The sequence below is a fragment of the Haliaeetus leucocephalus genome, unplaced genomic scaffold, assembly GCF_000737465.1.
Source record: "Haliaeetus leucocephalus isolate CR32 unplaced genomic scaffold, Haliaeetus_leucocephalus-4.0 Scaffold668, whole genome shotgun sequence".
Classification (NCBI taxonomy): domain Eukaryota; kingdom Metazoa; phylum Chordata; class Aves; order Accipitriformes; family Accipitridae; genus Haliaeetus; species Haliaeetus leucocephalus.
Genome location: NW_010973104.1, coordinates 402402 through 429808, shown reverse-complemented (window position 1 = coordinate 429808; position 27407 = coordinate 402402). Strand labels below are relative to the sequence as shown.

The 27407-nt window shown below is 49.2% G+C and overlaps 1 protein-coding gene across 1 annotated transcript in view; it reads left to right on the top strand.

Annotated features, from left to right (window-relative positions):
* Positions 1 to 27407, top strand: part of ZFHX3 (zinc finger homeobox 3) — a 279307-nt gene that overhangs the window by 117030 nt on the left and 134870 nt on the right. Inside the window, exon 11 of the mRNA XM_010579685.1 lies at positions 16 to 84. Within this exon, the coding sequence (XP_010577987.1) occupies positions 16 to 84 (69 nt within the window). The remainder of the gene's footprint in view (positions 1 to 15; positions 85 to 27407) is intronic.

The window sequence follows — 27407 nt, the reverse complement described above, 5'->3', positions numbered from 1 at the left end:
CGTCCCTCCCCGCAGGCGGGCGCCTGGGTGCCCGTCGGTGTGAGCGCGCCCGGGCTGATGCTGCGAATTAACATTAAAGTGGAAGTAATGAGCCAAGTAGCGAGATTCATGTTATGGCTTCGGGTTGCATTGTGTATGAAAAAGACATTATAAGTGCATTTAATTTTACTAAATGATTGTATAAGAATTCTGGGCACACTGCTGTAATTAATGGTTGAAGGGAAAGCATGATGCCTTTATGGGTTGAGGTCATCTTGAAACCTGTAAACTAGAAGTAAGTGAACTAAAATCGCCATCTGTTTTCTTCTACTGATCAAACCTAAAGGAGATGAAGGTAAGAAAGGTAAGTGGCTGACTCACTGCTCTTCCCTTTGCTTGCAGTGCCTCTTGAGCGGGGAGGATAACTTGATGAACTGCTGAGTGTTAAATACACAATTCTCTTACCAAAAATTGCCACTTGCAGCAGAAAATGCTTGAAATTCATTAATACGGACCACATCCAAAAGAGAGCCTTGGGGGCTACTGTTCATCTCTAATTTATAACTGCAGCAATAAATAATTTAAAAAAAAAAAAAAGAACCAACCCAACATTGCAGGTGGGATGAGCAGTCTGTTTGGTACGTACGGGTGTCCTTGGCCGCTCTGCCACCTCCCTGACAGCGTGGGGCTTCCTCTCCCCCCCTGGGGAGCGGACGCCTGAGCTCTGCAGTGTCGTCCGGTTGGAGCAGAGGTCGTGGGGAAAAAATCTTGCCGCTAGCCAGGGAGTGGGAGCGGGAGCGTTCTTCAATTAATTGGGTCAGGACATTCACTTGCGAGCCAGTAAGTTTAATAATCAGGTTGCTGATGCACCTTCATGAGAAAAAAGGAAAACCAACACTCGTACTGATTCCGGCTCCAAAAATACATGAATTATGAAATAAAGCAGGTGAAAATTGCCAAACCCCTGATGACTTCTGGTGCTATGGCGTAACCAGACCAAGCCAGCCAGGCCCTGGCCCCAGTGTGGAGCCCTGAAAGACAAGATCCTGCGCTTTGGCAACTGAAATGGTGAGGATGATTGCACCCGAACACATTCTGCAACTCAGTACCCCAAAACTCTCCACGGGCTGGGCTGTCTGGTCCTGTCCCAGGCTCAGGTGTTGCTCTTCTGGTGTGAGCCTAAACAGGTGGGGATCTGGATTGCCTCTTAGCTGTTTGGGTTTTTTTTAAAGGGGAAAAAAAAATCCATTCTGTGTTTTCCACAAGCAGACGGGACTGCAGCAGTAATGGGGTCACCAGCGCAACCCTTCCACCGGTGTTTGCACTGTGCCGCGTTAATGACTTCACTGTTGTTCACAGACCTGCAGTTTTGTAAGTTTATTATGTAACGTTGCTGTTTATTCCTGGGTTGAATTCCAGTTTAAAACAGCTACGCTTGAGAAAGCACCTTTCTAATGCTCAGAAAGGTGTAAATGGCCTCTAGTAGCTGCACAAGCTGCAAACTAAAAACCTCTGCAAGAGCCTCTCTGCTCAGAGCAGTGCATCAGCGGAAATTGTGCAAACCTCTGACAGAAATAAAAAGGGTTTTCCATGCTGTGATTCTGGTAAGAGGAGACCGGGAGTGATTTTTTAATAACCTTTCACTGCCATCACCTAAAAGATAAGGAAAAGATTTAGCTCTTACAAGTACACTCTTACAGGCCAAAAAATACCTATTTATAAAAACAGAGCAGTGATCAGGTGTCCACTACAGACAGTAACCTTGCCAATGGGTTTGGAGCAGAGTTCCCCGCTGGAGGTGCCACTGCCCTTGGGTGCAGCCTGTGTGTTGCTGTCGTTGATGCAGCAGGAGCAGGGGCTTCGGCCAGCTGCCCCCGGGGGGGGTGGCCCAGGCGGTCCCCGTGTCACAGCCCAGCATGCGATGCCACGGGACGCCCGGCGTGTGCTGACACCAGAGGAGGAAACGCTGCTGGTCTCCCCATTGTTCCCAACCAGCTTTTCCACAGGGGATCCCACCTGGGCATACAGTGGAGGTGAGACTGGCACACGAGCCCTGCCAGCAGCCCGGGCACGGGGCCAGCATGGGCACTGGGTGCAGGAGCCGGACACCGGTGCAAACCACATCCCGCCTGACAGGCAGGTCCCTGCGGCACTCGGAGGCCACGGACGGAGGATGCCTTCGGAGATGCTCTCCCTCCTGCACCCGTTCCTGGCGCACAGCCCTGCCGGACGCCGCGGCAGCTGTGGGCTGCTCCGTGCCGGCGCTGAGCCACCCTGCTCCTGGGCTGCCCAGCCAGTGGCTGAGCCCTTCGCCCTGGCCCCGCGTCCCCTTGGGTGCAGCGCTGCCTCCAGGCAGCACCGTTGGCTCCAGGGGGGTGCCAGGGCGGGGGACAGGCACGGCGATGCCACCAGGCAGCCCAGTGTGCACACACAGGTCAGAGCTACAGACGGTCCGTTCCTGTGCCAGCAGCCGTGGGTACCGGCTTCCCTCCCTCGCTGCCACCTCAATGCCATGGCCAGTGCTGCCAGCTCCCCGGCATCCAGGTGAGGCATCAAGGACACATTTTCAATGCCACCAAGTGACAGAAGAGCTGCATTCGTAAAGGTGTCCGGGGCATGAAGCGGCAGATCACTGGGACTAAAACAAGGCCAAAAGGAACCCCGAAACCTTGCCAGCTGCCAGCTTCCAGTGAGACCAGTTTTGCTCTGCGCTGTGGGACGCCTCCCTGCCATGTCCAGGTTTGCTGCAGGAGACCTGCTGCAGCACAGGGCAAGTTCAGTCCGTGAGGCAGCCGGCCCTGCAGCCCCCGCTGTGGTCACAGAAGCCCACGGGGAGCTCGGGCTGGGCACAGGCCCCCTCTCCTGAGACCAGCGGCTGCAGCCACGTCACTTTTCCAGCCAGGCCTCTGCTGAACCGAGCAGGGTCCCACGTTAACATCTTTGCTAAATGACATCTGAAGTCTGCTAAGAGAGCCGACTTCTCTAATGCAGATGGATGCTCTGAGAAACTGCCACCAGGCTCAGGCTGTGCCAGCAGTGGTGAAGGGTTAACTCCATCAGCGCTTAAACTACAAATGTGGAGCCCATTCTCTCCTCCAAGCTCGTTAACAATGTACACCTGATGATCTAAAGCACTAGAGAGTCATTTTAATTAACGCTCTGCCAGAGGGGATGTGGTGAAGACACTGATTTCACTCCAATGACTTTCTATTTTGGTATATTGCAGAATCGGTGCATTAGTTCCCCGGGCTGATGTGGTGAGCTAATCCAACTACAGCGGCGTGGGCACTGCCTCCGCTCGGCTCCGCAGGCGGCAGCTCAGCGCAGAGGTGCTGGCACCATCCGCGGGTCGAGGACGCGGCTCCTTGGCAGGGCTACACAGGGCTGGCTCTGGCGGCTGGTCCCCCCTACCCACCGGCAGGGCGCAGGTGGCAGTGGCTCGGTGGCACCGCAGAAAAGACAGACAAAGCCCCGCACCCACGGGGGTCCTTCCATGTGCCTGCCGGGGCCAGGAGTGGGACCGCTGGGCTGGGGGGCACCGGTCCATGCCCGCCGTCCCGCCCAGCCGCAGCAGCCGCGGCCGCCCCAAGGGAAGGCACCAGCCCGAGCTGCGGAGGAGCTGCAGCCGGCGGTGCTCCGAGTCTCCCGCGGCCTCTGCGGTGATGGAAGAGAGACTTCACACTGCGCCCCAGAGAAAAGATAGCAGTACCTATAAATGGTATTGTGCTGTTGGTTAGATGGTAGCATGATGTTACTTAATTAATGTTTTAATACCCTAGGCATCTTCTGTGCCGTATAATTCATATCGATTCAGCTGTGAGCATGTTCAGTTAAAAAGACTCTCTTTCCTAAGCAAACTTTCAATTATATTGAATTGTCACAGCAAAAAAGGGCCTTTTCTCAGCATGGGGGAGGGGATTCTCTGCCAAACCACTGCCGGCTGGGCTGGGCACACACGTGCAGATACGCACACACGTGCACATGCACAGAGCCACCGGTGCCAACCCCAGCGATGCTGCACTGCTGGGTGTCACCATCCCTGGTCCACGGGGTTTCCTCCTGCCTGTGTCCAGGCAGAGCAGCCCGTCCCCTCCAGCTGCTGCTGGGCTGGCACCGGTGGGGGCTGGCCCCAGCCCTGTGCCACCACCCTGGCGTGCCTGGGCACACGCAATGCAAGAAGCAGCTCTTGCAGGGCTGGCCAGGCTCTAGCTGCAGCCAGCAGCCGTGTGCCCTGCGGCCGGGGGCCTGTCCTCCCCACATGCAGGGCCAGGCTGCGGACCCCTGGCTGCCCGCCACGCGACGTGGGCCTGTGGGTCACCGGGGCCTTGCTGCTCCCCAGCCAGCCCGCTGCCATGGCAGGGAGCCGACCAGGGACTGAAGGAGGGGCTGGAGCTTGCGTGGGTTTGAGTCGTGGCTTTGGGGATCACCGGTGTTTTCTGAACTTTTGCTAGTTTGGTCTCTGTGTCCTATTTTGCAGGGTCCTGCACACGTGGGGCAGGTGGGCTTCCTGGAGAAGGTGTGCCCAGTTGTTCCCCCCTTTCCCACGGGTTTTCAGGAGCATCCTCCAACGCGCTCCTGTCTCCAGAGGTGGTGGGTCTCAGCTGGAAGCAGGTCAGTAGGGGGTAAACCCTGCCATGGCCAAGGCACGGGGCAGCTCTCTGGCACCCCTTGATGCCGCCGCACTGGCGAGCCAGGCACACCAGGGGTTGGAGGGAGGTTAAAGCCAAATCAAAATTGACAGAAAATTATTAGCAGGGCAGAGACAAGGAAAAGCCCCCCTTCCTCCCGTAATCAGGTTAATGTGTGCGCAGAATGCTGAGTGTTTTGGCAAAGCAGCGCCTTTTCTTTTTTAAGCAGAAATTCACTTTCCATTATGTGAAGCTGTATCCCTCCTGCTCCATGCAGTGCCTTTGATCAGTGCACATGGTGGGGGAGAAGGACTCGGGATATGACCAGCCTGACCGCGTGTCCCTCGGCCCTGCTGTGCCCCGGTGAGCAGCAGCTGGAAGGGATTCCCCTGTGTGCCCGTGGTGAGGGACAGCCCAGGGGACGGATCCCTTCCCCTGGGGCACCCCTGGCCCCCAGGGCGGTCACAAACCTCACAGCAATGGGCACACAGGCCATGTAGCATCAGGGGATGCAGGCATTGGCGGGGGGGGCCGTGGTGCCCCACACAGGAGCGAGACCATGCATTAGGGGCCTCGCCTCATGCTTGCAGGGCTACATGGGGCTGGGATTCGGCTCTGGGCATGCCGGCAGCTTCTGGAGGGAATGCCACAAAGGTCCTGCATGCCAAGGCAGCTTCGCCATGCTGGGGCACAGGGCTGTGCCAGGGCAGGGGGCCGCGTGTGTGGATGCCGCACTCGGGGCCAGGGCAGCAGTGGGGCTCGCTGACGCTGCAGGGACTTGTGGTCCGGCCCCAGCCACGCCTGGGACCCTGTCACAGCAAACAGGGCTCCTGGCCGAGCAGCCGGGAGGTGCACCGTGGACCCACCACCCTTAACAGCACCGTGCACGGCAGCTCCAGCCCCGAGTGCAGCGGGGTGGGTCGCGGCTGGGTGCAGCATCCCCTCTCGCTGCGCTGGTGAGCCCTGCCTGCCCGTGTCCTGCTGCGGTGCTCCCAGGGGCACAGCTCCATCGCAGCTGGTTCGGGACCTGCCGTGCTGGACGGGGGCACGCTGACCCTGCAAGTGCGGGACCACGGCTGTGCATGAGGCTGGATGGCACAAATATCACAGCCCAGCCTTGCTGGGGACCCACACATCCCTCCACTGTGCTGGCTGCCTCCCCGGCTCACTCTGCTTCTTTGGGCTCCTCCTGATTTCCAGTGGCACGGTGAACAGTGTCCCACAGCAGTCTGGCCCCATGTTGTGCCGCGAGTTTTCCCACAGCTGCGATGGCGCAGAAAGGTCCCTGGCACAAACCCAGCAGGTTCCCCTGGATCCCATCAGCAGCCTTCCCACCCGGACCATGCAAGTTAAAGCAGATCTCAGTGCTCTGCTCCTGAGAAAGCGTGTCCCCTCCTCACAGAAGGGGGGACGCAAGGTGAAAATGTTCCATGCCCACATTCTGCCCGCCAGTGCGCTCCGAAGCCCAGGATCTGTCTCCGTACACTCAGTGCCCTGTGGGGCCATGGGGAGGGTGTGGGGTGAGCAGAGGCAAAGCAGCCCCGGCACATCTGCTGCAGCGATGCCTCTGCACCTCCGCAGGACGGGTTGGGAGAGCAGCTCAGTGCACCACCACCCCTGCCAGCGCGATGGAGCCGCACTCATCGGCCCCTGCGGAAGCGGTGCAGGGAGGTGCTGGCAAAATATTTCAGGATATATGTTTGCTTTCTGCAACAGAAGAGCACCTTGACATTCTGGAAGGATAAAACGTGTCTGCGAGCAGAGCACCGTGGTGCGTCAAATCAGCCGCGTGCGTCGTGGCAGCAGGCAGCTGCCAGCTTTGTCACCAGCCCCTGCCACAGTGCCGCAGCCCTCAGGGCCGTCCCTCGTCCCCCCAGCCCCGCTGAGCCTGTCATCCCCAGGATGGGGGGACGTGAAGGCTGCTCCCCGCACAGGCTATCCTTCTACTAGGGAGGCTTTATTAAAGATTTCTGTCCCTTTTTTTTTTTTTTTTTTGAAATAATGAGGCAAAGATAAAAATTCTGTATTTTCATTACTCCCTATTTTCACAGCCCGCTGAACAAAAACACAAAGCGCTTCTCCTGCTGCCCCTTGCTCCCTGGACCTGCCTTTTTTCTCCTGCGGAGTTCAAATTAAAGAAAGGCGAAAATTGAAGCTGTTGTACGCAAGGCGATTGCAACATGCATATTTGATTTTTATGATGGATCTAAATTGCTGAATAAGGCCGTGGAACAAAGGGAGACTGCGGCTTCCTGCCCATCACAGCCAGCCAGCCACTGCAGAACAAAAGCGCCAGCCATTAGGGGCTCAGCAGGGAGACACATTATATAAATGACTTTGTTTCTCTGCCCCTTCCCCCCCACGGGGTGCTCTGGACGGGGCTGGGGGGCTCCTGATTTGCACATCCCAGGGAGAGCGCAGCGCGGATGCGGGGACCCCAGCTCGCCCAGCACACGCGGCCGGCCCCGCCGGGGTGGGGGGTCCAGCCACCCCACCCTGGGTCCTGCCGCCAGTGGGACATGGGTGAGCCTCATCCTGCGGGGCGGCAGGCAGGGCGCAGCTGCGGGGCGGCCGCCGGCGCTGGGGGATGCTCCGCAGAGACCCTTCAGCAGCCGCCACCCTCGAAGGCGTGCGGTAACTCGGCGTGGGGCCGAGGCCGCGCTGTCCCCTTCCTCTAGTGCCACGTGGCGATGGGGAACGAAGAGCGGCAGGGCTGCGTCCCTCGCCCCACTGCCCCTCCTGCGCCGCTGGCGGGTGCCGGTGCTGGCCGGTGGCCCTGGGCACACTCCCCCTGGCGCTGCGGGGACTGTGGCCTCCGTGGTCCCCAGGCTCACCCAGGCTGCGGGATGGCCGTGCCGGCGCCTGAGCCTCCATCAGACCACGGTGGCCCTGGCACCACGGGGACGCCCCTCAGGCTGCGGCACTGTGTGGCGAGTGGCACGCAGGTGACGCTGGCCGCATGTCCCTTAGCAGGTCAGAGCCGCAGCTGGCCCACCGCAGCTCCCTTGGCCGAGCGTCGGTGCAGCACCAGCAGTGGGCGAGGACACCTGGGGAACGCCAGACAAGAGGGTCCCACAGGCGTCCTCGCCGCGCGGTGCAGCGCGTGCAGGCCGCCGAGCTGGGGGTGCCGGGCGCTGCGCTGCCCGGCGCGGCGCAGCACACCGGTGGGAGGAGGTGAGGCTGCGACCGGCGGGCGGGAGGGTTTGCACCCAGCTGGGGAACTACCGCTCCGGTCTCGCGCACGCAGAAACTGCCTTTTGTGTTTGGGAAAAGGCATTTGTTAGGGAGGCTTCATGCAGAAGATCTGGGATTCCTCAGTCTGCAGCGGAAGGTACTTGACAAGGGCAGGATCTGGTTAGGATCAGACCAGGTCGGGGAACAGGTTTCCCGCTGGTTCCTCGAAGCCGCCGCTGAGAAGAGCTGGGTTCACGGCGGCAGTGCCGCGAGGGCTGCATGCGGCTCCCTACGGACACGGTGTCTCTGCACGGGTGGGCGCATGTACCGGCCTGACGCGCTTTGGCGGTCTGGGGACAACCCCCCGCCATGTGCCTGAGTGTTGGGTGTTGCCAGAAACACCCGTGTCCCCGGCACAGCCCCCCGCTGTCCACAGCTCATGATGCCACAGGGGCACGACGGGGCATGACGGGGCACTAGGCTGCCCTTCCTGCCTGTCCCACACCCCAGGCGCGAGCCCAGGGATGCCCTGGGAGGATCCTGGCTACAGCCTGCATGTTGAGGCCACCGGCCTGTGAAACACCTTCCACCTGAGCCGAGGCGGACCCGAGGCGTTGCTGCAAATGGCTCCCTGAGTCCTGTGGGCACAGCAGAGGCCGGCCCGTGCTGTGCTGGTGTCCGGGAGGGCTTGGGAAGCAGCACTGTCCTGCGGCAGGGGAAGGGCTCGGGGCTGGGCTGGCGTTGGCCCCTGTCTTGCTGCGTGGGCTGTGCTGTGGGGTGCCAGAGGGCTGCTTGAACTCATCAACTCCTGCCGCAGATGTGACATACCGCTGGAGAAAAGAAAACAACCGGCCAGACTAAAAACATGCTTTCCTTCTCTAATGCATCCCCCAGGTCCTCTGCCCGTCATCTCCCCCTCTGCGCTGCACCAGGGAATTGCATGCTTCAGTAATAGTGTCCTAATGGATTTCCCCTACCCCCACGCCCGTGCTTTTGAGAGGGGGAAGGAAGGGCAGCGTGCCACCATGCCTGCTGCCTCTGGCCGAGCAGGGCAGCCAGCGCTCCTGGAGCTGCTGCCGGGGCAGTGGGCTCGCAGAGCCCACTACAGCCCCCAGCATCCCGCCCTCGTCCAGCACCACTCTCCGTCAGCTGCTGCAGACAGATGCGGCTGGAGGGGCTTGTGCCCCAGTTTTGCTGGGAGAGCATTGGCAAGACTGGCAGCGAGGGAACAGGGGTGGCCTGGGGAGGCTGTCCCAAGTAAAATCCTGGGCCGGCTGGGGAGGAGGTGGGAACGTCACTGCCCAGAGACAGACCAGAGGGATGCAGCTGCAGGGAAGCAGGCTTAGAGACTGGGAGAAAGCTGGGAGCAGCCTGAGCCAGAGGTGATGTGTTTAGCTCTTTAAAATTTGATTTCCATGACCTTTTTTGCTGCTGGCTGCTGCTCCCCCAGTGCCACTCCCAGCACTGGGTCAGGTTGTGCTTTCCCTGCTAAGGAGCTAAACTGAGATGCTGTGTGTAAGAAATGGGAAGTGACAAGATATGACCGAAGCATTGGAAATCAATCCAAACTAAATGTGCTTCTTAACTATAAGTGAACAGTTGAAAACAATCCTCTTTTATAGCCATGGAGATAAATACTCTGTTTTTATTAGGAAAAAATTGCTTTGGACTGAATAAAGTCGTTTGATTAACAAGTCAAAGCAGATGGTTTATTGATGTTTCAGAAAGGAGTTTACAAGGTCTAGTGAAAAAAGAGACCCAGCTCTGAATTAACAAATTACCCTGGTATATGGGACATTGACAGTTCACTGCTAATAGATTTATGGGCTACTGCTGGGTGTTTCGTCCCCATTCGGTTTATTATGATAAAATATTGGGGCAAGGGTAACCTATAGCCTCATAGCAATATACTGTATCGACCCCTGACCCTGAGAACCTGACAGCAAACCTATATATTAGATTCTTAATTTGTCTTAATCTAACAGGATCGGCTTCCGTGCTGTAATTATTTTCCAAAGGCAACTGTGTGAGTGTGTGTGAGAGATGCAGGTGAAGGTGGATCACTTTGTCTATTGCACTGGACATACAGTTAAACTGCTGAGGACCTAAGAGATCACAGTAGGAACAATGCAGGAGCATCAATGTCCCGTGAAGCAGGACATGACATTGAGAAATAATAAAATTCCGAGGTGCTGTAAATTGCTCTCATAAAAAAATTTACCATGAGGCGCTAGCAGCATCTGGGAATTTGCACAGATCTTGACTGGAAATGCAGGGACTTGAAGAAAAGGTGCAACAGAGCTGTTCCTTTTTCTGAAAGTTGTCGCAATCTCTTTGCACCCCCCAAGCCCACGGCCACGGCTTTCCACAGGAGAGCAGTGTCCGGCAGGCAGCCAGAGGAGTGGTAGCTGATGCAGGCAGCTTTGAAGCCAGAGTGGCTGAGTCTTCATGTCTGATATTTCAGGATTAAAATGCAGTTATCGCATGCTTCTGTGTCAGAGTAGTAGTGTATTAGCTAACATTTTAGTCATGTGCATTGTCATCTTTCATACTTTGGGGCTAACACACTGGCTGTAATTATAGGCCAGTCTCAGTGCTCAGTGCGGTTGAATCAGGCTGGCTGCAGGTCAAGGAGTGCTCATTCTGTGCCTAAGCCCAGGTAAAAACTACTGACTCCCGAGAACACATTCAGTTTTCAAACACCCTCAGCCCAGAGTTACATGCAATTAATTGCACGCTATCTCCATCCACACTGCAGGCAGGCACTGCCAGCCGCTCCGTCATGGGCCTGGACAGGCAGAGTGGTGCTCAGACCTGCCAGTCAAAATGTCGGTGATGAGAAGCAGGAAGACAGTTGCCAAACTCTCCTCCATTTGCTGAAGCAATTAGTTCTGAGCACCTTATGTGAAACCTTTACTTCCTCCTCTTCTTTGTTACCTGTGTTAGTTTACATATGGCACTTCTGGTGCCAGACTGTGCCTACCTGAGCTGCCCTCTGCGACGGCTGCTCATTCAGATGAGACAATTAGGGGATGCTGTAGCTTGGGACTTGCAGTTTTTTGTGCCCAAACAGGGTAGTTTTGGTGCCTGGATTCAGGACCACAGAGACCATGCAAGAACATGCCTTGGTTTGTGCCTGTTCCCCCCAGGCACTGTCCTGTCCACCCCGCAAGGCCTGGGGGAGAGGCAGGGCTGACGAGGGCCCCCTAAAAAGAGCTGGCAGGGGAGCACCGGGGCAAATGCTCCAGAGTCAGGGGCTGTGTTAATTCCCACCTACCCCCAGCCCTGCTAAGCAATATCTGCATGCATCCAAAGATGACATGGTGATGAATGGGGGACAAATGCGTCTTTTATTGCTTCCACCAGACACATGCGTTTTCTCTCTCTCTCTTTTTTTTTTTAAAGGGACTGTCAGACCGCTGGATACAGGAATTCATATGATTTGTTCTGCAGCCATTTCTCCTTTCTCTCCTGTAATAGGATCTGCAGAAATAATTTAAAGAGCTGAAGGTAATTTAGTGTCTTCTTTACCTCTCTCCCCATACTTCCTATGAGTTCACCAGGTACCCTCTAGATGAACTAATCCTACTGTAAAATATTATTTCTAGGCTTTATTCATCTAATTTATTAACTGTCTGCAGCTTTATTTACCAGGTTCTGGATTAACTCTGAGACCAGTTACTATTCAGAGCTGCTGCTTGCTTCATTGCTGTCTTTCATTCTGTTTATCTTTTCTTTGTAGAGGAGGGGCTCAAACATACACAAACTGTCCTGAGGTTTAGCAGATATTCCAGGGAATCACAGGGCTGTATCTCATCTTCTCTAGTGTTACTGTCTCACACCTCATGGGAATCACAGCAAACTTTCTTCTACATGCCACTGCTCCCCAGGAAGCAGAAGGAAAATGAAAAAATCATTTTAATATTTTAATACTTGACTTTACAACTTTTAATCTCACTCCAAATGCAGGAGTACTGAAGGGGATGGAGTTGCTCTGATTTACATCAGTTGAGAGCTGGCCCCAAGCACCCACCTGTGATCATGGCCAGACCTGATAGCATAGCTGACACTGGGTGGTGAGTTTGGGGCTGTCAGACTGGATCTTGGTAGAAGAGCTGTAGTGCTGCTGTGGGAGCCAGCTGGGGAAGGCGGCAGCATTTCTCCATCCCTTATGAAGGTGCTTGCAAAGGTCCAGGGGCTTTTTGGGTGCTCTGGAAAGCTGAGAGTTCAGGTGAGGACAAACAGGTAAGTGGCTAGAAGAAGAAAATGGTGTGGAGTCCTTCAAAATAAGAATTGAGCTGGTTCACTGTAGGTGGCATGGCAGAAGTGGACCTGTGAGAAAGAGTGAAGCAGCATAGAGCAGTGGTCTCGCGTACAATTCACAGAATTTGGAAGTTACCAGAGCTGCCCTCCCCGTGCTTGCATGAGGGCCCTGCAGAGCCGTCCTTTGCTGGGGCCTCTCGTGGGGAGGGACGGCTCAGTGTGTGTTGAAATGGCTGCAGCCAGAGCGCTTCCCCGTCCGCACTGCTGCTCCAGGTACCTTGGAGTGATACAGCGGGGTCTCTGCTTGGCTGAGAAAGAAGAATCCACTAAACCTGCAGTGCAGAGATGTGATTGCTGTGGGCCAAAGCCAAGTGAGCTGAGCTCCAGAGACACGCATTTTAAGGAATTTGGGTTACGTCAGAGACAACGACGAAAGTGCCGTGCTTTGGCCCCGAAGTGTAATCAAACTCCCATGGGTCTGGCAGAGGTCCAGGACCTTGCTCCTTCTGGACGGTGTGTGGGCTGGGCTGCCTGTCCCGAGCACCCAGCACATCAAGCTCTGCAGTGTCCCACTGGCAACAAAAGCACGGTATTGGCATAAGCACTCCAGTTTTTAAATAGGCTTTATCTGTGGGGCTATTTGCAGATCCAGCCACTTCCCCTTGGAAATCCCAGTTTAAATAGGCAGTGCAGGCAGTGACCCCGGCTTTTCCGCACGGGCTGTGGCTGTGCCCCCTCTGCCAGGGCTGTGGGAGGCTCTGAGGGGCCTCCCCACCCAGGGAGCAAGTGTGGCCAGCCCTGGCCCCACGTGCCTGGCTGTGGGTGCTCTGCAGCACCCAGCTCCCACCTGCCTGGGGCTGGCCATGCATAGACCCGGTCCTCTCCATCTGCGCACATCCTCCGTGTGGGCCATGGTGCTCTTTTTTGCGCTGTTGCTTCTTGCATGATGCCCACTAGCACGTGGTATCTCACCGCTCCTCATCCCGCTAACACGTGGTATCCCACCACTCCCCATTGACCTGGGCCAGCACAACAGGGGAGCTCCAGCAGCCCTGGCCCATCAGCAGTGCCAAAGGGCGTACTCCAGAGACATTCACTGGGGAGGACTTTCCTCTCTAGGTCCAGTGTCTTTGTAACTTTTTATGGCCTCAGACTAATTTTTTCCCTCTGATCCAAGCTAGACAAATCTCAGCTGGAGCAGAGGGTCTGGCTGGGGCGTTCTCTCTAGAGAAGGGGCTGGCCAGAGGGCTGAGGCATCTCAGAGCCATGGCTTGTGAGGGAGTATTGATTCAGTGGGGATTATTGTGTTGAAATAATGCTTGTTAACTAATCCATGGTAACCCTCTGTGTAGACGGTCACAGGGAAATGTGCTGCAGCCATCTTTGCCGGGGGCTCAGTAGAAACACCTTTGTCTTGCCAGAGGTTCAGGCTGTGCATGTGGTTACCCCAGCTCAGTTGACACAGAGCAACCACTCCAGTCATGGGAAATTGATTACACTGCCTAATCAAGTCAAAGTATCACTTTAGCTGTATAATCAATGTATTCTTAAGAAAACATTTAAGACTTTTAAAAGTCATTATAAATACATGCTCTGAATTCACACCATCTTCGTGGGGCCTTGCAGCCTTGGTGGCTACCGCTCCTATGAGTTTCCTTTGCTTTAGCCATGTTTCACAGCTGGCATCCCACTTGGCTTGCAGCATGAGGGCTCACTGCCCTGGGCAGCAACCTCTCTGCATGCTGGCACCTGTGTAATGCAATGGAATCCTGACCCATGACAGGGGCCTTACATGCCACCAGAATGCAAGCCACAGTCACACCTGGAAAAAAAAAAAAAAAACACCTCCATGCACTGATATAAAGTACTAGTATGTTTTCAGAAACAAAGCACTTAATGTTATTAAGGGGGTGTGGGTGGTGGGGTGGGTGTTTCTTTTACCTTTTTCTTTTTTTTTCCTTTTCTTTACTTTCAGAGAGTGGTACCACTGAAACATAAGGGCTGCTGTTGTTGGCATTAAAGTGGTTAACATGGTAGTCCTGAATGTAGTAGCCTAGCCTCACTATTAGTCTGTTCTTTTACTTCACCAGTTGTATATTGTCTAATTGTGATTTACTGCAAAATTTTCACATAAATTACTTTAATGGACTCTTTGTCTGGGCTACATTGCATGGTAGAGAGTGCTACAAGGTGTCATATGAACAAGGTTGTAGAAAGGATTGAAAAGACTACAAACTATTGTGTGAGCTGAGGAATAGCTTGCATTGTAAAGATGCAGACATGCAAGGGGCAGAGTTAAGGGCTGTGTGTACAGCCTTGACTTCATAGCTTTTCTTGAGTGTTTAACTGTACAACCCTGGTATTTTTGTAATTGAGTATTTTCTAATGGAGCTTGAGAGGATTTTGTTCAAAATGAAAAACAATAAGATTCTGGAGCACTACAGATGGGGCAGGGGGAGAAGTGCTCAAAGCATGGTCCTTCCTGAGCTGGCTTAAGCTCTGCCAAACCTTCCTGTCCTGCATAAATGAGTCAAGCGCTCATTCGCCTCTGCCTGTGCACACACTGCCAGCCTGCAGATTCACAGCTCTTTTGGCCACCACGCGAGACAAGCTCCCTCACACACCTTGCAGTGCTGCAGGGTCCCTGTGTGAAGCTGTCCAGCTGTGAGCACACATGGCACAAACAGGCTCCACCAGTAATCTCTTAAGAGACTGCTCAGCACTAGCACAGCCAGGCACCATCTCACAACTGGATTAAGAACACGTGTGAGTTCGTGTAACCAGCACTCTTTAGCGGGGAGAGAAGTGAGTCATGTGGAGTATGCGCAAGAGAGAAACAAGCCTGGCAGGCAGCTGAGCAGCTGCCAGGGTTTTCTCTCCAACCCCTCCAGCACTCATGGGAAGCTCCCTGTCCTCACCTCCCTGCTGTCCTGGCCATAGGTGCCACTGTGGCTGCTAAGCTTTGCATCTGGGCTCAATCATGTAGTAGTGGATGAGGCTCCTTTGGCACCAGGACCAGGGGGGAGCTTTGCTGCTCGAGCTGCTGTTGGAGAGCTCACTCTTAACGAGTGTTCCCAGCACACACCTCAGGTACAGCCCTGGGACTGTCCAAAGAGGGTTCTGCCTCCAACCTGGGGGACACAGTGGTGATGGACATGTCTTGGTGTACTTTTCATAGCCTGTCAGCACCAGCTCTGCCCTGCTTTAGGTCAGACCAGCTGGTCTCTACACCTGCAAGCTCGTTATGCCTCCGTGAGGGGACATTGTGGCAGGGGAGTCATGTGCTTCATGGCAAATAGCCAGCATTGTGTGTCATCTGATTATTGCTGGCACGTGGATTTGTATTGCTAGCTCACAAGTTCATTTGGCCGTTTGCTGCGGTTATTGCAGGACTCTTCCAGAAGAGTGCCTGGCAGGCTGGTGAAGGTGCAACTCCTGTTGACAACCTGTTGGATGATTCTCTCCAGGAAAGATAGTTTTGATGCATTGTCCTGGCATCCTGCCACCTCTCCTTGGTCAGGGTCTATTTTATTAACATTGCCAAGACTGTATGTCTAGGAGGATGAGAATGGAAGTCTTCTCTCGATTCATTGACTGGAGCAAATCACTTACTAGGAAGCAATTTCAGTTTCAGGCCTTGGCTTGATTCCAAACTATGATGGGTCTTAGTCTATTAGTTGCAATAAAATAAACTAGGAGTTGGCCTCTGGCGGGTTTCCTTACACCCCGGCTTGGACACCAAAGGTTCGACATCAGGCGCTAGTTTGACAATAGAACAGGGCACACCCATGGTGCATTTCTGCAGACTTGGTTGAATTAATGTGTCCTTGAAGGAGAAAGAAAAGGATCTTCCCTGACTGAAGCATTGCTACATCAACTAGCAGCAGATGTCCCTGACTGTCTTAATCAGCTTAGTAAAAACAGTCTGAATTTCATACACTCATGAATGGTGAATCAAAGCCAAATTACGTAAAGTCATGTTTTGCTTTTCAGTGTGTATTGCCGCTGTACCTAATTTCAAATTTTTGACCCTTGTACATTTCAGCTGAAGGAATATTAAGAGAAAAAAGTTCTAAATATATTTTTCAAGATAGGAAAGTTTCTGGTTAGAAAATCGTTAGAAAGTTATGAGTGATGGGGAAAAGAGTTGTAGTGGAAATTATTATGAAATATGATTGTAATGACCAGGGCCCAGCAGTGGCCATAATTATGCTCTAAACCCCACAGTACTCTTGCTTTCTTGCTGTCTCACTGGATTTCACACATTAAAATGATACTCTATTCCAGAAAAAGAATTGGGAACTGGACTTTCATTCTCAATACCATACCACAATGTCACCCCATTCATGCCATCTTGTATTTGATCAATATACTTGGGTACTGGAATATTTTACATTTGAGCTCCTTTATATTTTTCACATGATGGTCCATTGAACTTGGGTCTTTTGCTTGGCCTTATGATGAGCTAGACAAAAAAAAAATCAGAAGTTTCTTCTGTAGTAGGAACTGCCTTGTTATTTCATAAGCATCTTGTATGCCTGAGGCTAGTAGGATTAGTGAAGGATTACTATGCATGCGCACATAGCTTATAAAGCTGCTTTGATTATGCAGTCCAAAAGAACTATATTAAATTTTTATTACAAAAATATTTGGTTTTCTTCATTCCTCTTGAAACAGAAGACAAAGTTCCAAGCATTCTCTTGCTTTGTGGTCATACATCAGTTCCAAAGAAGGAAAAGGAAGTGAATTTCCATTGCTATTTTTCTTTACTAAGATCACAGCCCAGTGCTTTTGTCTCACTTATTTTCCCAGTTCCATCATTGTGAGCAGTCCCCTGGACAAGGAAAACTTCATCCTGCTAACAAGGAGCTATGGCTGGAAGGAACTGCAGCTCCATTGTCAATATTTATGCCTTTAGGATTTCAGTAAGCTTGATTCATTCCCTGCTTCTCTATCAAGAGTGTTGGGACAGCCTTGCAGTTCCTTGCTTCCTGTGATTTAGCATTTGTCTGTAATTTTTTTTTTCTTCTTTGCCTACAGCAATTGGGTTTTCTATGTGTTCTCATGAACAAATGCCTGAATGATGCAGGTTTCCCAGCTCCAAAGCTTGGCTTATACTTCACCTGTGCTAATGCCATCTTTTTCATCCACCATTGCTGAAACTGGCTGCTTTTCTTACAAGGGAGACCAAGCCAACTTCAGCATCTCCTGGATTTGGATGCTTTCCCCTATCTAGAATTAGATCTGTGTATGGCTTAGAGGCAGCAGTAACTCCTTCAACTGCTTGTAATAGACATAAATCAGGTGTCTGCCTTGATAGCTCTGGCTTGTTTTATAGCTTGTGACATGAATGCTTGTGAGGCGATTTGATGCAGGACCTAGGAGGGCTGCTTTCCAGCAGCTGCACTGAGGAAAGCCACGGCCGTGGGACAGTGAAGGACAGTTACTTATCTGACCTGAGTCACCAAAACCACTGTGTTTTCTCTCTGTGGCTTCTCTACATGACAGAGGAGGACACAAGCCTTGCTGCTGTCCAGACAGACAGCTCTCGAGTTGTCGATATTCAGCTGTGTGTTTCTTTTGCATGCTACCTAGATCTTCAGTCTTCTTGCTTCAGTGTCTGGCCAAGGTAAGCTCCCGGGGGGCAGGGGGGAAACCTGCTTTTTTCTTAATATCGGGACAAGACAGGAGGCAGGTAGAGCAGTAGCCTGGAACAGGCTAGTGGGGCCTGTGGCTCTCTTTAGGGAGAATTGCGTTCTTGATCGCAGCGATGCAGAGCTTGGGACAGTTTTGGCATCATCTCTTCTTTGGGGTTCCAAGGTGAGAGCAGTGACTTGAAGAGTTGCTTGCTTCAGCCATTTCGCAGGGCCGCAGGCAGCTTTTACCTCTTTCCCCCCAGACAACAGGACACCATTTAGAAAGATTCCGAAAAACTTAAGGCCGTTTCCAAAGCGGGGAAGGGACCTGGCTGGCCGCCTCCCGCCCTACCGAGAAGCGGGCAGGGGCTCGCAGCACCGTCGCTGGCCTTCAGGGGAAGCAGCCGGCGCGCTGCGTTGCTCGCCAGATCTGGAGGTGCTGAACCCAGAGCGGGCCGGTGCGGGGGCCGGTGCGGAGGCCGGTGCGGGGGCCGGTGCCGGGACCGGGGCCCGCTGGGGCCGGGCCGGGCCGCGCTGCCCGTCCCCATGGCAACCCGACGCTCGTCCGCCTCCACCGATGTTGAAGTCCCGCCCCTTTCTCTGCTGTCCAATCGTCGACACGGACGGGGGGAAGCTGAGCTCCTGTTGGGCAATATTTACGTTAATCAACGCCTCTGGGGCCCAGCGGGCTGGTGAGGCCTTCCGCGCGGGAAGGCGGGAAGGTGTTCACCCAGGCAGCACCGTCTCCACCCTTGGCGAGTGTTGATTGGCTAGAGGGCGCCTCGGGGCGGGGCTTTGTCTCTCCTTCCTCAGGATTGGACGGGGGTGCCGTCAATATGGCGCGGGGCGGGAGGAAGGGTTGGCGGTCTCGTTCGAACGGCAGGGCGTGTGGGCCGTTAGGTGAGGGGCCGGGGTCGGGGTCTCGGGCCCCCGCTTCCAGCCACCGGCCACCTCCACCCCTACCCCTGACGACGGCGACTTCGGCCGCGCTGGGGGCCCGGGACGGCCCTCTGGGCAGGCGGGGCCGCGCGCGTCTTGGAGAGGGTCTGTGGTGGTCGGGCCCCGCCGCTGAGGGGGCAGTGAGCATGCTGTGCTCCCCTCATGCAGTCCAGGTAAGAGCTGATGGACGAGCTCCCCGCTCTGTCTAATGCTGTCCTCTTGCCTTCCTCCTCTTCTGGGGAGGCTGGAGGGAGGCAGAGTTCCTTTCCCGAGTTCTTGCTGCACGGACGAGTTCCACTCTATCCTAGCCTGGGCAGGCCGTGCTGTTCCTTCAGACTTCTCTGTTGCCATTCTGGGAAAGATGATGGCAGTTACGCCATTGCAGAGTGCCTCGGCAAGGAAGAGAGACTCTGCACTGCCAGGGGCTTGGAAAAATCTAGCACTTGCCAAATTGTGCAACAGGTTAATGCTTGGGAGGATTCCACCTAGCCAAGAAGTTTCCTGAACTATTTGTAGGAAAGAGTGGTTTGGCCACCAGGACCTCTGGCAGAGGGCTGACAGAGGCAAAGGTCAGTGAGCCGCTATAGTTATCATTGCAGTGGTAACTGGTTTTAGCAGCTCGGTGCTAAGCTCTCTCTAGGCAGGCTGTGCTGCCAAGGTAGTAGGAACCACAATCTGGTCTGTTTCCTTGCTGAAAAGTGGGATCAAATGTATCTATGTAGCTTCTTAAGAAATGTATGCCAAACCTGTTATTAAAAGCCTTCAGGGATGGAGATTTAAACTGAAACACCAGGCTGTTAAAAGCTGAAGTGCTAAATGAGATGGGTTCCTGTTTATGTTGGTCCTATTTGACCTCCTTAATTCAAGACCTTAGTTTATTTTTACATCACTGAAGAAATACAGAAGTAGGGAGTTGCTTTCACTGAATCAAGCTCTAGAAAAAGATTGCACTTATTACTCAAGAAACTAAATGTGCAATTCACTAACTTATAGCCACATTCCTTGTGCCCAGAAAGTGCTTCTAACCCTACTGGTTGTGTTTAACTGAATTGAAATGAGAAGATGTGTATCTTTGGCATTGGGTAGATCAGGATGCTGTTGAACACGAACTGTTTTTGTTTCTAAATGGAAACTACAATGCAACTGTATTTTAGAAATGCTCGTGTTCAAGAACAAAAAGTTCATTCCATCCTGAAACTCTGTGTGCCAGGTCAAAACACAGCTCCTGGTCCCAGGCACAGGGGGAGTGACTTCACCGTCTGATTCTTTGCACCCTGGGGACAGTAACAGCAGCTCTCCTATGCTGCCACAGTACTTATTGCACAGAATTTAGTGTAGGTCAACAAGAAATTCGTTGCTATTGCAAAATGCAATTTTTTTAGTTGATATACATCAGATAACCTAGTAAATCATCTTTTTTTAAAAAAAAAAACCCAAACATGTACTTGAATTGTATTTACTTTCTTGACTACAACAGCCATGAAGGAGCAAGTCTGAACTCTCTGGTATGTAATAGTGAGAAATCAATCCATATTAACTATGAAATTTGTGTAGCTTGCTTCAGAGAGCATTTATATTCCTGTTATATTGCCTTCCAGAAAATATTCCAGTCTTTATTTTACTTTTATAAGTTACATGGCTTAGAACTAGGTAAGAAATCCCAAAGTGAATGATTAGACAGGCTTGGTAAGTACACTGAGAGGAGCCTGAGCCTGCACAGTGGGCAGAGGCTTTGTTACTGGCACTTGCATGCTACTCCTTGCTACCCTTCTTATGTGGCTGTCACTGGAGTGTCAGAACCCCTGTGTCACAGATCTGCAGTCCCAGGCAGTCCTCATCTTCAGATGTTACCTGAGATTTTGCAACTTGGCTCTTAAAATAACGTTCACCAGCGTGTGATGTGTTTGTTATTTGAACACACCGTGCTTTGGTTGATGATCGGTGTGTGGGGGTCATGTCTCATTCTGACTAGATTTTGGTCTGAATTATCAACTGAACCATCTAGCAAAGTCATGCTTTTTGTGGGTGACCTGGTCATTCTCTGGGGAGAGCTCTTTGTATCTGACTGCGTGTTTAATAATGAATGCAGGGCAGATATAAACATAGTTGGCTCTGTGGTATTCTGTCTGAGACAATGGCATCTTCTGTAAATTGTTTTGATTGAGTTGAGTTTGTACGTTTAAAGATTGTGTAAAAGAAAAAAAGTATTAACTCTGACTTTTAATTTCCACATGTGACTGCTGTGACCAAGAAGACTTATGGCAGCTATCTCATAACTGGAAGTCATAGGGACAACGGCTGCTTTTGTGTTATGGAACTGCATAGGTAAGAGACAAGTAGAGCCTTAAACTTTTTAAATTGTAATTGGTTTCACTCCAGGTTTTGATTTTTAGAGCCTCAAATTTTTTCTGTCTCCTCTTTCTAGTCGGTTTGCCTTTCTTTGATTTACGTTTTTGCCTTATGTTTTAATCAGGAATTGTTTTTTCATTTGTTTATACTCATGGCTTAGATACACTTTCAAAAGTGGCTGAGAAGATCTTGATGTTATTCCTAAGTATTTCAGAGAGTGAAATAAAGTTCTTTTCCTGCTGCCACTGTTCAGTTAACATTGATGTTATCCCATAAATCCCATAAATATTCTCCTACCCTTAACGTGAAAACCTTTGAAGGTGGGTTGACAGAAATCATTCCCTTTCCTGTTCGTATTTGTAACTAAAATAAGGCTATAAAGTGCTGCTGAATGCATCCAGAGAGTCCATGCTTGCCTTCCATTCAAGCAGAGCAAATGCAATCACCAGTGTTTTTACCCTTTTTGAAGGGTTGGAGCACTTGAAAAGAATTGGATGATTTGTAGACAGATTCTGTCCCAGGCCTCAGTATTAGGAAAGGGCAGGTGGGTTTTCTCCCATTTCTGAAAATCAAAACGATTATGTGCAATTCAACCACCTTTGATTCCTCAGCCAATGGTAATTTGGGGATAAGTATGATCGCTAGTGAGGAAAACAAAGACGCAGATCTGACCTTGGTGATATAATCCCACTTTAGAAAACCAGAGTATTAATTGTATTTATAAGAGGTATTTGTTGGGGAAAATATGTGGGTTACAGTGAAAATAACTCTGGTGGAAGTGATGAGAAGTTCAGCTTAATTTTTGGGTCACTTCACTTGTGGGTATTAGGGTGAAGTAGAGCTGGGGAAAATGGAAGAAACTCTCTCTTATTAGAAGCATAAAAACTAGTGACTGTATCTTGGCCAGTGTTCCCGATTTTCCAGTAAGCTGTCTGCTGTACGGAGGTGTATAACCCTAATGGCTTGTTGTATGCCATTAAAAGGTATTGTACACTCATAAAAGAATGACATTTTGATCAATGCTGTTAAAAGAATTACTGTCTTGACACAGAAAAGCTTTCCTGCTGCAAGTTTAAAAATATGCCTTTAAAAGCTTTTTATTGAATACCTTTGCATCCCTCAGAAATGTGCTATTTTGGCACAGGGCTGCTCTGAAGTATTCCATGTTGTAACTTAAATGCAAGACCTTCTGTTTACCATCAGAAGGGAGTGAGGTGAGGCAGGTGTATTCACTTAACTACTGTCATGGGGACGAAAGAAAAAGCACCTTGAGCTACTTGTATGCAGTCTAAAAATAAGAACTCCTCATTTTTAGAGTCCAAAATCATTTGAAAGCTATTTGGTTTTGTTTTGCCATTGATTCCTTTCTGTCCCTCCAGCTTTGTTTGAGTGTCCCTCTGGACTTTGAAGCTGTATATCGATGTTGGAGGGAGGCAGGTGGCAGATAGGAAAACCACAAACGTCTTCATTGTAGCTGGATCCTGGCTCAAGGGCAGGCTCACTGTGTTGGGAGAAACTTGTTTTGGAGATGTCTAGTTGGTCCTGTTGTGGTAATACTTCTTGTAGCAGAAATCTCCCCTTAGTGTTATTAAAAGATCTTGTATCAGAGCTATTGTTTAATCACAGCTGCTGAAGTAGTGTTGTACCTGGCTTGATTGTGGCTAGAATTACAGCTAAACTGTTCAACATGGTTCAGCTGTGACTGTTGCTGACAGCTACTGTCAGGTGGGAACCTGAGGAATCCCGTCGGTGGGCCTGACTGCTGATGGAGGTCACATCTCTGGCCCCTGCTCAGAATTTGTAACAGACTTCATTAACGTCTGACCGGTTTAAACACAAGTGTTAAAGCCCTGGTTTGGGAATCACAAGGCAGGGGTGTAACTCCTCAGCTTTGTCATGCTCCTTATGTGTGTTATGTACTAAATACAACTTTATATAAATATGGTGGGATTAGTTGAAAGAGCATGGTGGGATGGTTTTTGATATAAAGAGATCCTAGGAAGATTTTTCTGAGGGTTTTTTCTTCCTCTCCTTTCTATATATTTATGATCAAAACAAAGATGACAATGTTCTGGATGTATTTGATATGCTTCATGTCCTGTCCTGGGATTGTCAGCAGCTGGGTGGGGTCTAAGAGTGCTTGCTAAGTAGGTTTTGTAACAGGTGAGTAAGATCATAGCATTATGTGGTATTTCTATAAATCAGATGAAAAAAGCTGTGAAACTTGGTAGTGGAATTTCATTGCTGAAGAAAGTGAAATGTTGTACCGTATGTAAGTAGCTCCTCTTAATCTTGTATCTTGAAAAGCTGTACTTTATTTCAGGGAAAGGAAATATTAATACTCTGCATTATCTGCAAAGGCAAGGTACAAAAGGAAGAAGCAGGAGAGCTCGAGTGTATGTTTTTGGCATATGAGAATGTTACTTGGAGAACTATGATTAGAGTTAAGATGTGTACCAGCATACTGCTTTCTAATTGTCTTTCAGATGCTTGAGTTTTGTCCAATTTAACCTTCAAGGAAGGCATGAGAAGCCCAAATACTTCCTTATCTCTGTTTCAATTAAACTTTTGGTAGTTTTCTAGGGGAGGGTTTTGTTGGGGTTTTTTGTGGTTTTTTTAAAATATGTGAGTTTATATTGAAGTTCAACTGTAACTTGCTAAAGCTGATTTCAAGCAATTTCAAAGTATTCTTCCCCATTCTGAGTTTTGTTATAATGGCGTGGGAATAAGGTTAATACCAGCAAGAACAAAGGCTGACACATGGCAGAGAGTTTGGACTTGGTGTGTGCTTGGTAACTTGAGAAACTTACTCAGAGGTGCTAAGAGTAACTTGAAATGTATGAAAGGATACAAGGGTTTGTCTTTTGTTTATTGTATGCTGCAACATACAGTTTCCCACCAATGGTTCCAGCTTATTTTCCCATCTTGGGCCAAGACTGAAGCAACTGGCACTTTAGTAGTCTTTGTGTTTAAAAAGGAAAATATGCTGCATATGCTACTGGCAGTAGCTTCTTAGGTGATTAATTGCTTATTTCTGAAGTCCTGCCACCTTCTTCAGGAGAAGCTACGCATTCATGCCTTTAGCTCAGTCATTCCATATTCTTTCCCTTTATGGTTCAGGTCAGTCCCCAGCCCACACAAAATAGCATATTCTTTAACTATGTGTTTCCTGTTGTGTGTTTTGTTTTGGTTTTTCTCCTGAGGTTTCAATTTGCATCCAGATGCTATGGGGAAAAGTAGAAGAAATGGGAACCTCACAGAGTAAGCATTCCCCCATATACTTGCTTGTCTTCAGATAAACAGGGAAAGAGGGCAGAGAGCCCATCAGACTCATGCTTTTGATTACTGCCTACACCAGCCTCCCAGGTCCTTCTTGCCTTCTGTACAGCATGTGGCCCTTTCTGCCACCAGCTGTTGTCTGCTGTTTTCAGACTAAGCCTCACTTGTGTAATTTTAGCTTTGGAGGAAATTTGAAAGCAAAATTATCTCCATAGTCCTATTTACCCACAGTATTTCACTGAAGATCCCTACAAATGTTTTTCTACAGTGACCTTTTAGAATACCTGCTTTCAGGATAGGCTTCCAACCTGTAAGTGTGGCTTAGGCATGTTTTCTTACATTTAGCTATATTAAAAACTACGATCTTTGCTTGACTCTTCTTTACCAGGCAAACTAAATGGCTTTCTGTCACTGATCCTTGTTTTTTATCACTCTAATCTGTAAATTTGTTCAGTAATCATCTTGTGCCTTTTTTTCAGAGCATAGACAAAACTGGTGAATAACATAGGGTCAAGCTCTTCAAGGTGGGATAAAAGAAACCATTCTCTTTTGTGTTGATATTTAATTGATATAAGCTGAAAACATTTATTTAGTGTTTGGTGTCATCTGCAATTACATTTTGAGGCCTATCAGTCTGTAGCCCACTTGATGTGTCATGTTGATTTTGAGTTTCTTAATCAAATGTCATTTTGCATCAAGTCAACTGCCTTACAAAAATCTGCTATATCTATGTTATTAATTAGCAATAAAGTTATAATTAAAAATCAAGCTAGTCTAAGAATATATTTCCTGAAATTTCATGTCATTAATACTGTATTACCCTCTCCATTTCTTTCTAGTGAGAGTCTTGTATTGGCCATTCTGTTACTTTGAGATCAGTGTCAGACAGACAAGATTATAGTTACTGAAGTCACCAGATTTAAAATATATATATAGTTATTGTTTTTCTCTGTTCTCTCAAATACCCCATGTTTTCCAAAGGCTACTAAAAATGAGCATTAATGGTCCAAACAGCTCTTCAGACAAGCTCTTTTCTTCTAATCACCATAGAAATTGAAACCTAGATCTTAACTCTTTCCCATTTGACCTAGTTCAAGCTACTCACTTAATTTATAAATGTCCTAGCAGAGTCACATGACTTCCTGTGGGACTTCAGCTTGCATTAATCCTTTATCAGTATGATGTTTCCTAGAGGTCCTCTGCTTAATAGGCCAGATCGACAGCGTTAAATGGTTGATTTTGACCTTGAAGACCTTGTCGCTGTTTTTGGCATCTGTGGCTAGATGAAGGTGGGATAGAAGCTGAGAGTCTGAATCTCTTTGTTTTATTATTTTAGGTGACCTACACTGCTTTGGTTTATAATTGATCAATAGTTTGATGCTAATCTTTGCAGCTCTGAAATATAGAAATTCAACAAACTTTTACAGCTAAAACCAAATCTATAGAAATTGATCATGCAAGTAAAGTATTATAATCAATCCATCTATCATAGAGGCTAATTGTTTGATGTCAATATCTAGATCATATAGTTCTTAGATGTCTGATTGAATTGCTTTAAGAGAACTGGTGGTAGTAGATCTTTGGACAATAGAGGAAGGTAATCCACTTTTTTGTATAATGACTTTCAAAATCAAACTTCTGTGTTGTCTTGTTGACTTCCTGTTGGCATGTATATAAAACATGTAATTTTGCTTACTTTATATGCATAAGATGAGTATGAGGAGAATAAATTGAGAACAATACCTGAAGGCTGTGTATTATAGTAAGAGGAATAAAGGGTGTCATAGAGTAAAATGCTGTCTCTTCATTTATATATTTATATAAATATATATATTTATGAAGAAAATTGATAACTGGAAAATAAGATGGGTGATTGATACCTGTTGAATGTCTCTTGGGAATAAACAGATCAATAAAATCAGTAAGATGAGACTAGGAAGGTATGTGTTTTATTACTTGCTGAAGTCATGAGAAACACCTTTATACTTGTGAAAAGGGCATATTCTGAAATCTGGAAAGCTCTTGCAGAGTTGTTCTTATATTGTAATAAAGTTTTTGAGAAGGAGTAAATCAACTAGTAGCTCAAACTAAGGTTTGCTTTTAAGTCTAGAACTCTGACTGCAGTATATTTTCTTGTTATGGGCCTTGCCTGAAGAATAGTAAGCATGGGGATGCTTTAGTGAATCACATATTGAAAAAAGATCTAGTTCGTTATGCTTTTGTTGTATTTTTAGAAATGCAGTTTGTAGGATGTTTTCTTTGTAGCTCTAGTGTTTGGGCTATAGGGATTTCAAATCTTTCAGAGGAAAAAAAAATAGCTTCAAATTCAGTTCAGAGTCTGGTATTTGTTTTATTAGTGGAAATTTTTGTCTCCTGTGTTTTCCCCATTCTAGATAACCTTTTCTTGTCATCTAAGAAATTAATTTCTTTGTTGGAATCATTGCAAGTAAACTTGATAGCAGGAGTGCTGTTATTGAGGCAGCTTACACAGTGATTTCTTAAGTACAGCCTCTTCATATAATGTGAAGCAGAAGTCGATTTATTGACCACTACTGGGATTTCAGGAATCTGTTGAACTACCTGGTTTTTATCCTTCTCTCATAAAATTCACTATTGAATGTCTTTTTTCTGGTACCCTCTTGGAAAGGATTCTCTTTGATATGCAGTCATACAATAAGAGCAATCATTCTGTTTGCTACTTGTTTCTGTACTGTAGAGTTTGGCTTTTTAATAAAGTGTACATAGGGTCATTTAATGTAGCTTACGTGACATCAGACACTTAAAGGTTTTTCCTAAAATACTTGCCCAGGCAAGGAGGACATTGACGCTTATCTAGGCTGTGAAAATACTGGCTGTGTGGCTATGCTGTGAGTCCTTTTCATAGAACATATTTCAGTTAGAGCAAAACATAGAAAAGCCAACTCTACTCTGAGCACAATATTGCATATGTTGCAGTACGTCTCCTTGGCAAAATATAATCTGCTACTTTTCTGAAATACTAAGAAAATATTTAAGTATATAATTTAATTTGTGCTATTTGTGGTATATACACCGTGCTTTTTTACAACTTTGTGCAATCATTCTTCTCTAAAGTAAGGTGTATGTTAGGAATGAAAACTACTTGGTCTCTCTCTGGATCTGTAAAAACAGTTTTAAAAAT